This window comes from Odocoileus virginianus, chromosome 22, assembly GCF_023699985.2.
Source record: "Odocoileus virginianus isolate 20LAN1187 ecotype Illinois chromosome 22, Ovbor_1.2, whole genome shotgun sequence".
Classification (NCBI taxonomy): Eukaryota; Metazoa; Chordata; class Mammalia; order Artiodactyla; family Cervidae; genus Odocoileus; species Odocoileus virginianus.
In genome coordinates, this window is record NC_069695.1 from 49167521 (window position 1) to 49183472 (window position 15952).

The 15952-nt window shown below is 46.2% G+C and overlaps 1 protein-coding gene across 10 annotated transcripts in view; it reads right to left on the bottom strand.

Annotated features, from left to right (window-relative positions):
* Positions 1-68: 68 nt before the first annotated feature.
* The window catches only part of RTTN (rotatin), a 121616-nt gene continuing 105732 nt past the window's right edge, over positions 69-15952 (bottom strand). For 9 of the 10 annotated variants that reach the window (XM_070452949.1, XM_070452945.1, XM_070452946.1 and 6 more), the window contains 7 exons: positions 15736-15813; positions 12241-12367; positions 10997-11199; positions 7595-7862; positions 2517-2620; positions 1450-1519; positions 69-374 (listed from right to left, as the gene is read on the bottom strand). In XM_070452949.1, the coding sequence (XP_070309050.1) occupies positions 289-374; positions 1450-1519; positions 2517-2620; positions 7595-7862; positions 10997-11199; positions 12241-12367; positions 15736-15813 (936 nt within the window). In that variant the 3' untranslated portion in view covers positions 69-288. The remainder of the gene's footprint in view (positions 375-1449; positions 1520-2516; positions 2621-7594; positions 7863-10996; positions 11200-12240; positions 12368-15735; positions 15814-15952) is intronic. The other variant, XM_070452947.1, reaches the window with a different exon arrangement.

Consider the following 15952-nt stretch of genomic DNA (forward strand, 5'->3'; position numbering starts at 1 on the left):
TTCTTCCCATTGCTAAAATTTATATTCATGAGACTGATAAAAACCTGCACGCAGAAATTATTAGTCAATTTTCAGTTACTAAAAATATTTTATTAAATAACTGATAAATAAGATTTTTACAAAACACATTGCATAGAAAAAGGCAAAAATGCCTGTGCTCCCAGGACTCGCTACCTCTCTCGCTGCGGAGGCTCAGCACGTCTGCGGGGACGCGTCTACACACAGCTTGCTTCCAGGCCGGCTCGCCCGTCCAGCAGCCGCCTGCTGCGGGCAGAGCACCTCAGGCGGTCAAGAAGAGTTCAGCTGCTGCACAAGGTTTTCAAGACATTTCACGTAATAGGCACTGAGAGGGGTTTCTTCTGAGTCTGAGGAAGCTGAGGGCACAGAAGAGCAAGTTTATTACACTTCAGCACTGCCCTGGGCAGCAGACACACTCACTAACGTACGTGGGCAGGGCTGTGTGTGGCTTCCAGTTCCAACTCAACTCTTGATGTGCTAAGACGGTAAGAATATTTTTAAATTCAATATTTAAAATATATTTTAAACATTAAGACATTGTGAAATTTATCTTTAGTTCATGGTTTAGCCAAAGAATATAAACAAAAAATAATATATCCCCATAATGGACACTATTACCTATAAGCCCACATGAATGTCTTGCTTTTTTATGTACCATCCCTAACACAAAAACTCAGTTATTCACTACCAACAGAAACTCACAGTCACAGCTAGGAAAAAAACCAAAACCCCACAACCAAACCACTTGCAAAAAAAAAAAAATCACACATTATAAAAACACAAATTAATAACCAATAGACACAGAACAGTACAGGAAAGACAGTTCAGTGTCTTAACAGAAAAAAGGTTTAGAAAATACAGCTTGTTGAAAACTGGTGTCACTTAAAATGAAAAATGCCCTTTGAGAGGAAAACCCTGCCTTATACCATGATCACATCACAGGGCTGAGTGGGTGTAGGGACAATGGGATCTATTCTTAGAAGACTGTAATTCAGCTCCCTGAGGTTGGATCAAGGTTTTCTGTTCAAGGTCAATTTTAATTGGGCCCAATTCTTATCACCTGAGAACACACTGGAGCAGTGGTAAGGCAGAAAGAAATTTGGTGCAAGAAAAAAAATGACCGAGAGAAAGACCACTGACATGTCTTGAGAAACTACTGTCTCAAATATTCTCATCCACTACAGCATTTTATTACTGAAAAAAAATATTTACAGTGAAAAGCATGGACCAAATATTGGCCCACTTTCCAATGCCTTCACAAAGAAGTTTGCATCCTCAGAATGCTTTCACAAAAAAGCTCCTCAGACGTCAGTGTAAAACATCCGTGCAGGAAACTGCCATTTTGCTGTGAACTGTCCAAATACTTCATTAATCAGGGAAGTCTGTATAGATTTCAAGTTAAACTATAATCTCTTTAATAATAAAACTTACTTTTCTTCGCTAAGGAATATGCTTCTTCCACTCTTCTCTTTATTGATGGGTTTTTCAAAGTTGTTTTTGCCTAGAGATAATACAGAGCCATCCATCAATCAGGTTTAGTCCCGCGTGCTTAAGAATCAGGACGGCACAGTACTAACGCTGCGCCCGTGGAGGCGCTGCAGAAGAGAAGGGAGCAGCCGAGAGCCCGGCCCGGCCCGCTGTGCCCCACACCCTCCCCGTCCATCCGGGCTCTTCCTCTGCCTCCCACGCTCTTCCTTTCCTCCCGCTCCCCCACTACTCCCCCAGCCTCAATTTGCTGTTTTCAGCTATGCAATCTTGGTTTCAGTGTTTCATTATTCCCCCAAGCCTCAGATTTCAGATCAACAATATGGCATATGAGCAGCTGGTCAAGTATTTACTGAGGGACTCCAAAGCTCCCGAGCGTGTGCTGGGCCCTGGGCGCCAGGGGAGCCAGGGACAGGAGTGGCCTCTGTCCCCCTTGCGCTGACCCAGCCGGCAGGGAGGGCAGGCCCTGAGCGGGGCTGGCCGGCTGCCTGAGCACCACTCGGGGACACCACCTAGCCACCAGGGGTGCGCAGGTATCCCTGCCTGCCATCAGGAGTGAGGTGCCTGCCATCAGGAGAGCTGAGGCCAGAGAACCTGCCTGCCACACTCACGGGGCTGGCCCTGTGACAAGTGCGTGGACTTCAACACTCAGCGATGACATGTCCGGGAGAAAAGCAAATCCCACAATTGGATAAAAATTCACTGTCTGGCTAGATGTCAAGATGCATTTCTCCTGGACACATCTTTTAGAAAAAACAATTCATACTAACGCTGCATGAATATGGCAGATCTAGTTCTATTAACAAGGGAGAATTCACTCAAGAGAGACACTTGGACTGAGGCCCCTCCTATGGAAATGATAACATGAAAGATTCCAACCAACGGTTTACTAATGGTGTGAACGCACAAAGGCAACACTGCCTTTGACTTCCATTTTTTCCTTGCTGACACTCCTCTGACGTACCGAGAAGCTTGGCTTTTGCCCCCCAGGGACAATGATTTTAACAACTGACCTTCTGGTAATTGTGAATGAGAGCCCACAGAGCGGCTGCTCCAATCCTCTGAGCGTTTGGATTCTCACTTTCCAGACAGGCAGCGAGCACACCAACAACTTTCTCTAACAATAAACACATTAAAAAAAAAGGGTCAGGCACAGACAGCAGTATTCACATTTCACACTAGTCAAAGATACCCATGTTTCCCCCATCCAATATATACGAAGTTGGCAAAAACAATCTTTTACATCATGTGATATGTGGGAGGACAACCCCAAAATAAACTATTTTTAGAACAGGTGCAGAACCACAGAAGCCGTGGATGCTTAACTTTTTTGGCCCTAATTCAATGAAGCCACACTCCTTTAAAGACAACGATAGGGCAGAAATAAGCAATTACACAATGAGCTTATTAATGAGCTGTTCAATCACAGCTGACATTTTCACATGGAGGAAAACAGAACTTGTTTTTACGAAAAATTATAAAGACATTATATGAACATATCAATAGCATGAGCTACTATAAAAAAAAAAATCAAGAAATATCATATTAGCTAAGCCTTCCAAGAAATGACTAAGCATTTCAAAGGTATTTGTGTGTGTGTGTATGTGTATGTATGAGGTTATTTAAAGACATAACAACATATGAGATACACCCTCTTTGAGCAAAGCTAGCCAGAGTATGGAATCAAGACTTACAGATTATCTACAGCAGCCTCCTCCTTTTAAAGTAGAGACGTCTAGCCCCAAGAAGACTGTCCAAGAGTTTCAGAGCAATACAGAAACCCATTTTATTACTTAACTCTATCAAATTATTTTCCCTCTAAAATGAGTGATTTTCAAGACATAATGCATTCTTAGGGGTGAAACACTTCTTATTGGGAACTCTCTCCTTGTGCATACTGAGGGCAGAGTCTGTGTAGAATCTGCTCACTGGCGAATATTCACAGAGCAAGTTTACTGTAGGGGCTCAATGAACACTAGCTGGATGAAAGATCCCATAATGAAAGCAAACAAGAATGCTGTTTAAGTGATCCTATCCAGAATTTTTAAAGAAATTTTAAGAAATGTAAAATCTTCTCTAGGAAAAAACAAATAAAAAGCTGCTCCATAAAGTGAACTCTGTGCAGCCAAGGGACAGACGGGGCGGAAGGCGCTGTGGGTGCTGCCGCCTCCCGCCACCCACCCCTCCTGCCTGACCACCTGCTCTGCGCTCTGCCTCTCCTGCACCATAACCTCCCGGAGTCAGCCTACAAAGACAGCGCTCTGGTGAAATTCATCATGGGAGGGGATGCGTGGCAGACTTTTAGGGAACAGCATCAGATGGGAGGGTGAGTTCTGCGTTCCCATCTGAGTACCAGCCAGGGACATTTTCACACTTCGCAGCGAGCCCCCAGAACATATAACCCGTGGTCTAAATAAGCTGATACAACTCCTCTGACCAGTTACTATCTTTTACATTTTTTAAAGAAAGTACATGTACAGGACAATTCATGTAGTGCCCCCTCTGATAATGCAAGTAGATTAAAAACAAAAAATCACATTTTACTGTGAAATGTAACATGCACACACACAAAAAACAAATAAAACGTTTTTAAGTTTAACCAACAGGTACGAAGTGAACTCTCACAGGAACATATAAATAATCTCAAGGGAAGAGATGTGGATTTATTTTTATTTATCTGCTTGGAATTATCTGAGTCTCCTGAATCTGTGGAATAGTGTCTGATGAAAACAGTTCTTGAAATGTTTAGTGATAGCTGCCTCTAACACTTTCTCTCTCTTCCCCTTTTCTGCGAGGATTTCAATGCACATGCAATCAGACTGCCCAGTGTATCTACTCTGTCACTGAGCTTTTTTTTTCCATAACCCTTTATTCTTTTAATCCCTTTTCACCTTTTTCAGCTCTCTGTGCTACATTCTGGATATTGTTTCCTGATCTATCCTATCCTTGAATGCTTAAATTTTCTCCTCCACTACACCCAACTTGCTGCCAGACATGTATACTGAGTTTTTAATTTTGGCTATTGAGGTTCTGTAACAGTCTCCTGTTCAAAAAACTTCCCACAAGGATGGAAATATTTATATGTCTGCAGTCTAGTAAGATAGCCAATAGCCACCTGCAGCTAGTGTGATAAACGAATTGAGTATCTTAATTAATTTACATTTAAACACCTGTAAGGGGCGGATATTATACTCAACAGTGAAGTTCTGTTTGGTTCTTTTTTCACATCTTTCAATTTTTCAGTTTCTTATTCCCTGCAAATACTTTCAAGCTTGTGTTTGCTTATCTAAACGTGGCATCATTAAAGTTGTTTGCAAATCTGTGTTTCACAACCCCTACATCTGAAGTCCAGGCAGGTAAGCTGGTGTTCCGGCCCTGCTGCTGCTGTTGCTCTTTCACGCTGCTGTTTTCCTGACATTCTTGGTCAGCTGTAACTGTGAATCGGCTGATGCTTCTGAAAGACTGTTTGTGGAGGTTCCCGAGGCCTAGGATGAACCTGTCCTCCCCATCAGAGGGCAGTTTCATTGAGGCGCAGCTCCCACGAAGGTCATGGACCACCTGTCTGTGCGTCTCTGGGCTGAAGAGCTGTGAGGGGTGATCTGCATGGCACCTGTTTTTCTTTATCATCGCCTGGATGAGGCTCAGGGCACCAATTTAATTCTGATCCACCTTCTTCCCTTGTGGCTCAGCTGGTAAAGAATCTGCCTGCAATGCGGGAGATGTGGGTTCGATCCCTGGGTTAGGAAGATTTCCCTGGAGAAGGGAAAGGCTACCAACTCTAGTATTCTGGCCTGGAGAATTCCATGGACTGTATAGTCCATGTGGTCACAAAAAGTCAGACTCGACTGAGCGACTTTCACTTTCACCTTTTTCCAAGAGGTTAGTTATCTGAGATCCCAGCTTAACATCTGCAGGATGGCCCATAAGACTTGAGCGAGTCTGTCCCCGAGGACTGTCCCCTTCCCGTTCAGTACTCCTGGACCAAAGCCCGAACACACGGGCTTGCCAACATCCTTGGAGCGGAAGAGACTTCTCCAGACTTCTTACCATCCTGGGCACAGACTGCAGATCAAAATTGACCTGGAAGTTTCCCACTATCTTCAGTTATTTGATTTTTTTAAGGTGAATTTTAATATATTTTATCTGGCACGTTTTTGTTTTGTTCAGAGGAGACCTGGCCCGACATGACCAGAAACAAGGCGCCCTCGGGATCTGTTCAAAGCAGAGTCGTGCCCCACTGCCCACTCCGCTCCAGACCACCTAAACCGAAACCGGATGCTGGCTGCTGCTGTCAGTCACACGGCCTTGCCCGGGAGATCTTCCAGCCGCCTGACTTGGCCAAGCTCCTTCCTTCCTCTGGATCCCCAGGTGGAAATGGAGGCCGCGCCTGGGACACATCCACAGAGAAAATGCAGAGTCACTGCCTCCCAGCCACCTTGGAGGCCCTCATCTCACGTGCGTGGGGCTGGGGAGGCTCCTTCTTCAAGCTCATGGTGGAGAGAACACTGCTGATGCAAGGAATGCTTAAAAATAAATCCTGAGTGATCCAGAAACGGAAGATGCAGGCTTCTCTCCTTCAGCTCCCTACAGCCTGACTTCTTCCTGATCCTCTCAACAATAAAACTGCAAAGAAGAAACAGTCTTTGGTCCCCAAAGGAGAAACTTCTGAGAAAGCTGATGCTAACAGGAGACCGCGGATGGGGACAGGTGCCTCCCAGAGGCTCTCGTGTCCCATGAGGTAGGGTCCTACTGTCACCCTCGTTTCAGCAACATGAGGACAGAGGGAGACACAGTGAAAGAGGGTGGAAACTTGGAAACAAAGCCCCTGAACCCCCTCCTCGACCCCTCCCTGGGAAAGGAGGTGACAGTTAATTCAGGTAAGTTAAAGGCTGGCTGAGCTTCTAAAATCGTTACCTGAATTTCTAACAATTCAAGAATTATCATCAGAAAAATAGAATCATGACTATACACAATAATGTAAGCACCTTTCCATTTGGGAAATTCTGCGTTTCGTAGAAAAACATTTCTAAGAAAAGATTAAGTGGAAGACATGACAAGAAAAGGGAATTAATACATCTGGAGCACCTACCATGTTCCACAGACAGGGCTGGACACTTTACGTGTTAAAACTGATCCTACTAAAGTCAGGAAAGGAGGGGTTCTTTTGCAGATGAAGAAACTGGACCCAGAGAAGCAGCACCCAAGGGCCTGGCGGCCAGCACCGGATATGTGGGGTCTAGAGTCCACCTCCCCTCTACTTTTTCTCATGGTAACACGTCTCCTTATAAAGCCTGAAATTCACACGCTCCTCACGGGGACAGCGCATGGCTACAGAAACAGAGCGTTCCATTTCTCCCTCTGTTTCAAAATCTCTGCGTCCTCACCGATCCTCGCCCCCATCTGTCCCGAGGGCAGGGAGTGAGGCCGCTGTGGGGCTCCCGTCACCCTGCGCTCCCGGGTCCTCAACTCCGCAGCCTGCTCTCTCCATCTCATGTGCCTCCCGGGGGCCCGCTCGTGACAGGCATGATCGTAGCTGCCCCGGGTACACGCAGAGAAAGAGACAGCAATGTCCTGACCCGTGAGACCTTCTGCTCTAGTGCGGGCAGAGGAGGAATGCACGGATGTACACTGAACACAGCGTATCAGCTGATGGTGACGCTCAGGAGGAAAATAAAATGGGGGAAGGGGGCAGAGAGAGAGAAGGTGGGGGAGGCAGGAGGCGGGCATGGGGATCACCAACCACGCAGACTGGCTGGTTTAGAAATGCTCCAAGGGCAGGGCCGTGCCTGCCCAAGGGCGCAAGAGTCAGAGGACAAGGAGGAGGGACGGGGAAAGGAGAGGGGCCCTAACTCTCCCAGCTGCTGCCTCCTACGCCCCATGTGGCCCTCGTGGGGTGACCCGTGAGCGCCGGGCAGGACTCACGCCCGATCCGCTCCTACAGCCTCGGCCTCTGGCAGCGCCCTGAACATGGCTGGTGCTGAATGAACACCAGGCAGATTGTGTATAAAACTACTCTGTTTTAACCTGAGCGGAACGCCGTGTGGACACGCAAGTGTATCGGTGGATTCATGCGGTACACAAGACGACTTACCATTAGCCAGGATCTTGGGCTTGTTGGCAGGACTGAAGCAGATGTTATGGAAAATAAGAAGGGGGATGCAGAGGCTGCTCTTGTGCTTGAATCTGCTCATCTCCGTGAGCAGGTCTAGACAGCCGTCCAGCCGCAGGATCACCTGCTGCCCGTCCTCTTCGAAGGACATGTTCAGGAGCAGCTTCAGCCAGAGCACGCTCAGGTTACTCAGATGTTTGTTTCCCCCTTTCGGCAACGTCAGAGACAGAAAGTTCTGCAGGAAGTTACTCTGTGGATAAATGGGGAGAATGTTACTTTACTTTCTCCCTGAGTCTTTGCATTACTTTCAGAGTCCCACAGAGATCAATTAACCAGCATTCTGTTCCTGTTTTCCTTTAAATTTAAGAAACTTTAATTTCTCCTTCCTCCCAATACCTTCCCAATACTCTGTCGACACTGTTTCCAAGTAGAAGTGAAAAAGTAAAGGAGAACAAATAGTGCTCAGATTTTAATTCCTACGAATCAATCCCTGAGAATGGATAAAGCAACTAGTCAACCAGTTATTTAGGACTGATCATTCAGTCTGGGGACTGTTGCAGGCTTCCGAGGTTTTCCTCTTCCTGTCTGCCTTCTGGCAACTTTGCTACTCATTGAGAGCTATCAGAGGAGAGAGAAACAAAACTTCAGCCAGTCTTGGACACCGGTTTATAACTCTAGTAGTACCAAGGCTATTTGAATCTTTATAGCTACAAGTGTTGTTGTTTTTTAATCTGTGGGTTTATCTTACATCCACTTTACCCCAGCCGCTTATCATCACTGATGATCTGTCATGGCTATGTGTCACTCTTGTAAACTGAGAGATGAGAAAGCTCCATTACTTAACTCTAAGAGTCATTTCACCCTCCAAATAAAGCCCCTTCCATAAACCAAACCCTGGACTATGTGAAAGACAGTAACTTACTGCCTAGAATAATCTATATGCAACAGGAAAGAAAGCATAAAAGTGTCATCAAGAAGCAGCCTGGGACAGCACGGGAACCAGTCAGACGAGCATTTTGATCAGGGTTCAGAAATAGGAACATTAGCTTTCACAACTCTCCAGCATACTCATCTCTCTTCCTGTTTAACAATCTACTTGGGCTTATTTCTTGGGTTTCCCTACAGCTACATCAAGATTTTGGCGTGAATCTATAAAATAAATTTAGCACTTTTATGCAAAAGGACTCTGAGTGCAAGAACAAAACGAGCTACAGGAGCCTTAGCCACCCTACCCAAGCACCAAGGGAATGGTCAAACGACACCCCGTTCTGTCCTGCAGCCATCACTCACGTCTGCTCCCCCTCACCCAAACGAAGGCTGTTTAGATTCACCCCTTGCCTTTCCCATTCAGCCAGGCTCTGCCATGGCCTTGGAGACCTGGAGCTGACAACAGTGATAAAATACATGGCAGAGTTTTAATAGTAAATGAGCTCTGGGCATTCGCTCTTTTTGCTGGGCCTAAAGACCTGTAAAGAATCTGCCAGCCAATGCAGGAGACACTAGAGATGCAGGTTTAATCCCTGGGTCAGGAACATCCCCTGGAGTTGGAAATGGCAACCCACTCTGTTATTCTTGCCTGGAGAAATCGCATGGACAGAGGAGCCTGGAGCGCTGCAGTCCATGGGGTTGCAAGGAGTCAGAAAAGACTGAGAGACCAAGCGTGCACATACACAGACCTGTGCAGACGATGCCCACCCTGGTGAGGGTGCAGAGAGACATGCCATGGCAGACGCGACACAGAGGTTTCAGAATCTCAATTACATAACAGCACTCGGGACGCTTTCTGATAACCACAGAAGAGTTACAGGAGGTGTAACTGCAAGTGTCTAGGGCTCGTCGTGACAGAGCAGCAGAGGGAAAAAAACCTGACTGACCTCTACCTGGAGCAGAGCCTGATCGCGCTGGTATCAGAGTATGCTGAAGTTCAGCAGCCAGATGAGAGATTGGGAGGTGAAATACTTTAGAAAGCATTTTGTTTAACCTAAACATTTTTTGAGTGAAGCTTTTTAAAGAGAATAAACACCAGTTCAGTCACACGTCAGATCCAAGAATACAGCTTATGTTCCACCTGGAAATTCCTACTTCGCTTCCTTCCACATGCTCTCCATAAGGAAGTGGCAGAAAGCACTGTCTCCCCACCCTCAGGCTGTGCTCTCACACATGTGGAAGGATGGCAACCACAAAAATTCAGTCCAGGATAGTCACACATATACACACGACCAGATATCCAGCCATGTGCTAGTAAATAAACAGCTGAGGTTGAAGCAATAGGTCCTTGATTTCCATGGAGTGAACACTCCCACCACGGCTGATTTCAAGATACCACGATGATGTCAGCTGGACTGCAAAATTCTTGAAAATGATCAATGAGACTCATGAACCAATGCTGAGTTAGCACAACATATCACTGAGAAAAGATCTTTCTTTAGTAAGACTTTCTTTATTTAGAAACTGTACTCAAAGTATTTTTTTTTTTTTGAGGGGGGTGGTTGGGGTGATGATACAATAGAGGAAGAGGGGGCTCAATTCTTATGAGAACTGTCAACTTTTGCAATTTGTCTTGGCAGGGATCTTCCAAACCAGGGATTCTGTTTATATACATCTAAATACAGTCTAACTGAACGTAGTAGATTTTGTTTAAACCAGTCAGCCTCCTTTAAAGTGCCCTAAGTTAAAACCAGCAATAAGAATTCAAGTTTTGGCACAGGAGTCCCAGACGACTGAAAAATCACCTGTGTCATAACAAAGTTAGGTCTAACTTGGGGAAAGAGCATTGCAATTTCAAAATTCATTTGATAATGTAAGCTGAACTGAAACTGTTACTTCTCAGTTTGGTCTGCTTGAAGACCAATATATTATTCCTGGGCTTCCCTGGTAGCTCAGACGGTAAAGAATCCGCCTGAAATGTGGGAGACCAGGGTTCGATCCCTGGGTTGGGGAGATCCCCTGGAGGAAGGTGTGGTAACGCACTCCAGTATTCCTGCCTGGAGAATCCCCATGGACAGAGGAGCCTGGTGGGCTACAATCCAAGGGATCACACAGAGTCAGACACGACAGAGCGACTAAGACAGCACATACTACGCTTATGACCTCAGACAGATGTAAGACAGCTGCCTTTCTAAAACTAGCATTTTTGAGAGACAGAAAATACAATCCAAAAGCTAAGAAGATAAAACGATATAATCATATTCTAGTTTCCGTCACTTTTCATGTATCAATAAACACAGTGAACCCAACAATCTCTTTACAATCCTTTAAAATAAAATGCTTAAAATCATAAGTTCCCCTAAAAACTGAATTCTAGACGTTTCACGTATGTCCTGGGTTGGACAGGTATTTTACGGAGTCTCTTTTTTATGACAGGAAGGCGAGTGTAATACTCACTTTCTGAATTACCCCTTTACAATCATGAGACAAGGCCAGGTTTGAAAGAATCATGAACACTGTCTGCTGAAAGGCCGTGTTCTCTGGAGGCACCTGGGAAGCCATCTTCAGGATACACAGCATCAGGGAGCTGCCGGGGGCCCCTCGGTGCGCGGCTTGAACAGGATGCTGTCCGGAACTCGACCAACAGAGGGAGCTGCAACCTTCAGAAACAGCAGCCGTCACAAGTTGGCTCAGCTTCACACTTTGGTTCAACCACCTCAGGGGGGAGCTCGTGCGCGTGTGGAAGGACTCAGCAGCTAACCCTAAAGGCCACTGATGGTGACCTGACGGGCTGAGGGGCTGGCGACCTCAGTAAAGCACTGAAAGCACCATGGCTACTGCCTCCGTTTTACAGAAGGAAAAATCGAGGAACACGATAATCCGGGGGCGGGAGGACAAATGCCACGAGGACGGGAGGCTCCAGAGCGGAGGCCGAGGTCAGACTCAGGAGTGAGCCACCCTCAGCACAGCAGTGACGACACGGGCTGTGTACTGTCCCCAGTTCTGCTCCCTTCTGTCTTCTGATGTTTGGAAAAGCCAACTGCTGAGCTGCTGAATTTGCTAGAAAAAGCAGGCGAACCCCAGACTTGCTGGCTTAAGCCTCAACTCTGAGCTCCTGAGTGCACATGGGAAGAGCATACTGCCTGCAGGCCCCCCTTTCTTCTGCTCAGAGAGTGTTTTCAGTTTCTCCTCCCTTCCCAAGTTGTCGCCCGCCCGCCTTTCACTCTCAGCTGCCGGCCACTAACAACAGGGCCCATGGGAGGCGCTCGATAAAACGCCTGTCAGAGGCGTGAGTGAAAGAGGTGACATCAACTGTCACCAAGCCACCCGACCCCAGGACCACCTGTCAGCACACCAGCCTCCTGCTCTAGAATCTATAAAAGCTTAACCTTTACCTGGTTTTTAAGGTCTTCCATCACACTTTTCCCTCTCCCAATTCTATTATATCCAGTGTTCTCCTGCTGTATCATCAGGACAGTTTCTCCCTCTAAGCCCTGAGCTGTCTGATGATTCTTCTATCTTATCAAATAGGTACTTAAAACAACCGTTCACTCTTATAATCCCTACAGGAAAGTATACCTCTAACCAACACACCCTTGAAACAAGTGGAAGAAACACTCTGAAATGTATATTCATTTTTCCACCTTAACAACACTAGTACTTCAGCACATTACTGAAAGGCAGCATCGGGCTCAATTTACCGTTTGGGAAATTCGCAGTGTAGACACACAGCAGCTGCAGCGCAACCTGCATCAGTGAGTCATCCATCAAGAGCCAAGGCCAGAGCGCGTGCAGGACGGGGACCAGGTGGGCATCCAGAGCTGCCTCCTGGGGCGGGAAAAGAGGCAAGGCAGCATTAGTCTGAATAATGAAAATATGAATGAAAATCAAAGCCAAAACATCTTCACCAACACAGGAGACAAAAACAGAATTCACTTTGTTCTGACTGGAGAACAGAATCTCATGGGTAGGTTCAGCACCCTGCAGCCAGGACTGCCGTGACCATGAGTCCCACAGTCTCAGGAAGTCCCTCCAACACTGGGGTGACCAGGATATGCAACTTAGGTAAGAAATGTAGAAAACTGCTTCTGAACATGCACGCTAAGCAAAACTGTGACATCTTACAGCACTGAGTGAGCCCTTGCAGATGCTGTGATACAGCTAAGAAAAGGGATTCTCTGGTTAAGGAAACACGCTGATCAACTCCGAGTCCTCCCTGCCCGCTCTTTCCCTGTGTGCATATACGAACCTAATGTGTGTGGCCAGGTAGATCAGAAGATCACTGCTTTTAAATGAGTTCAATATGGCAAAATTCAGTCAAAATATTATGTTATCTCATAATTCTTAAGGAACTTAGATTTTCTTATGAAGATCACTGGGGTGTTATTATGGATAAAATATAACTATTGGCAGCAAATGCAGCAATTTCTTCATGAAGAGACTGACTAGGCAGTTTGTAGACCCACGCATGCACACACACGTGGGCATCTGTACAATGCCCTCACAACTTCACGCAGGGAGAGAGAGGCAAGTTGTTCCCAACGCTGTTCCCCTTGCTCCCCACTCTCCACGAGCCTGGAGGCAGCCCCATGACCACAGTGGACAGCCACATTTGCTGTGTCTCGGAGAAGACAGAGCCAGGGAGGGATGGGCTCCTCCTCAACTCCACACGGCGCATCTGGGTCTCCTCCCATTGCTCCTTCCCGCCCGGCAGGGAGGACCCGGAGTCCTTCTGGCAGCACTGATCCATCCATCTGTGTCCTGGACAGAGCCCTTTGCCTCCTCAGGGCTCTGAGTTCATCTAGGAGGTCGTTTCTTCCTCTCTTTAATAACTAGTCCTCAATTTGCTCACGTCTGGCTATACTTAAGTGCTACCTGTTAGAAGAAGTCAACATACAGGCTAGCTTCCTTTACAGCTACATATTCTCAATTACAAATGATGCTTTTCATAGCCAAGCTCCGTGCTGTCATTTCTCAGCCGTTATTTAATCTTCAATTTCTTTTCTGAACTGATGATGCTGGTAAGACTGTTCCCACCTTTGTAGCTGCCAAACCCTCAGGCACTGTGGCATCTATTAAAGGCTCTTTTTTCTTCATTTTCATGCAGCCCCTCTATCCTTGATTACCTTCAAACTCTCCAGCATTCCCTACACAGTCTCATTTTTAAATAGTTGCATTTCCCGAGGATATGACCTAAGCTTTCACTACATACTCTACTGGAAAATTTCAACAACAGTCACAGCTACAAACACCTCTACCCAGCGCTAACTCCTAAGACACCCAGTCTGTGCTGCTCCTCAGAGCCCCAGGCCCACATGACCCACTGACTGCTGGCCGTGCTCCACCCTGATGTCCCACAAACCCTGCACTGAGACGGGCGGACCCCACGTGAGCATCACTCACACCTACATTCTGCCCTGTGACTCACGCCTGCGTTAAACTTGAGCCTGTAAGTTGTTCTACATCTCTTCATCCCTCAGATCCTCAAGTCTGCTCCTCCCTCCCCGTTCTCCTCACCACGACTAAGGTCTCGCCACCTCCTGCCTGACCAGCACTGTCCCCACCTCTAACCCTCAGTCCCTCGACCTCACCAGCCCTGGGCTCGTCCCAGTATGAAAGCTCCTCACTGTCACACGTTTACCGACACCAGGGTGGCGTGGGCGTGGAGGACCTGCTGAGTCACCACAAGAGTGACCAACACTGAGTACTAGGAGTGTGTGACAGCCCTCAGGTAAGCTGGAACAGGAAAAGAAATTAAGGCTCTCTGTCCCACAGAACCATGTCTATCCTCAAGAGTCATCTGAATGTTCTTCTTTGGATTTATTCGTGATTAAGCAACTTGGAAATGCACACATGCTTTAACCTGTTGAGAGATTACAGTTTCATAGCTGGCTAATGTGTTACAAATGTGAGCACTGCCTTTATACCCGGAATCCAGGCCGGCATCTCGTGAATCTCCAGGCGGACACCACCTGGGAAGTGTGCTGGAGTGCTGCCTGAGGGCGGTGTCATGGATGAACATTAACTGCATCCAGCTGCAAGGACACCGTCAAACTTAGCAAATGACATCACTAATGACACATATCAATACTTAATTCCCATGAAACTGTTTTGAAATGTAAACTGTTAGGCATGTGTCTTAAGCAAATTATTTTATATGGTTTAAGGAATATGTGCTCCAAACGTTCGTTTCCTGAGATATAGTATACGTTTTCCAGTTTTATCACAAGTAAAATAACGAAAGAGGTAATATTGTATAGCACACGGAACTCTGCTCAATGTGATATGGCAGCCTGGATGGGAGGGGAGTTTGGGGGAGAATTGGATACATGTATACGTATGGCTGAGTCCCTTTGCTGTTCATCTGAAATTATCACAACATTGTTAATCAGCTATGCCCCAATACAAAATAAAAAGTTTAAAAAGACATGGGAAAATTTTTTTAAAAAAGAAAGCTTCCATAAGTTATCTTTGACTTACTCATTTTCCACAGTAATTCTGTGTGGAGGTTATGCTTCAGAAGTGTCCCATCACTATGACAAAGCAAATCAAAGTGTTCCAGACACTGTGCTCTGTGTAAGAGCAACGATGGCTGTGTAAAAAGACAGCACCAATGCTCACAGACGGAGCAAAACATCTCGAGAGTCCTGACAGAGGGGCTGCGCCAGGGGCCCCGCGAGCAGCAGAGCTGGGACTGAAGAACCTCCCTGACATCAACACAGCAATACCATCTCTCCTCCGAAGCAGGAGACATCCCCATCTTTCCTGTGCGTATGGACACCTCCCTGTGGATGGGTGCCTAGGCAACTGCCTAACAACTGCCTAGGCAGAAAAAAATCCTGCCTAGAAGACATACACAGCTATTCACACCATCTTAGTTAAAATTAAATTAAAAAAAAAAAAAGAAATGGCTAACAGTAGGAAAAAAGAGACTCAAGTTTGCTTTAGCTGCCTGAAGTCAAAGTTTCAGGGATAAAGTTAAAATGCTGACACGAACAAGAAATGTCATCGGGGCTGACGAACAACGGTTAAGATTAGGTGCGTTCTTTTCTAAAATCAACGCTGAGCTTATGAACCAATCAACCGTGCATCTAAGGAAACTTCAAAGAGCTTTTCAGTTTCCCAATTATCTCATATGAAATTTAAACTGTTTCACAATAGCGCTGCTTTCAAAACTGAGAAGGAGCTCTACTTACTTTGCATTCTTCATTTTGATAAAGACAGTTTCTTAGGAGTTGCATGGCAATGCTTAATTCTTTAATAAAACCATCCTCCTGTTTAAACAAAAAGCAGTTGAAAGATGTGAACAACAATGGCATCTTCCACTTTTGCATACAATAGTTTCTTCTCCCTTGGGTCACGTGACACCACAGCTATGCTCTTTCTGGGCCTGACCACCACGGCTTGGGGGAC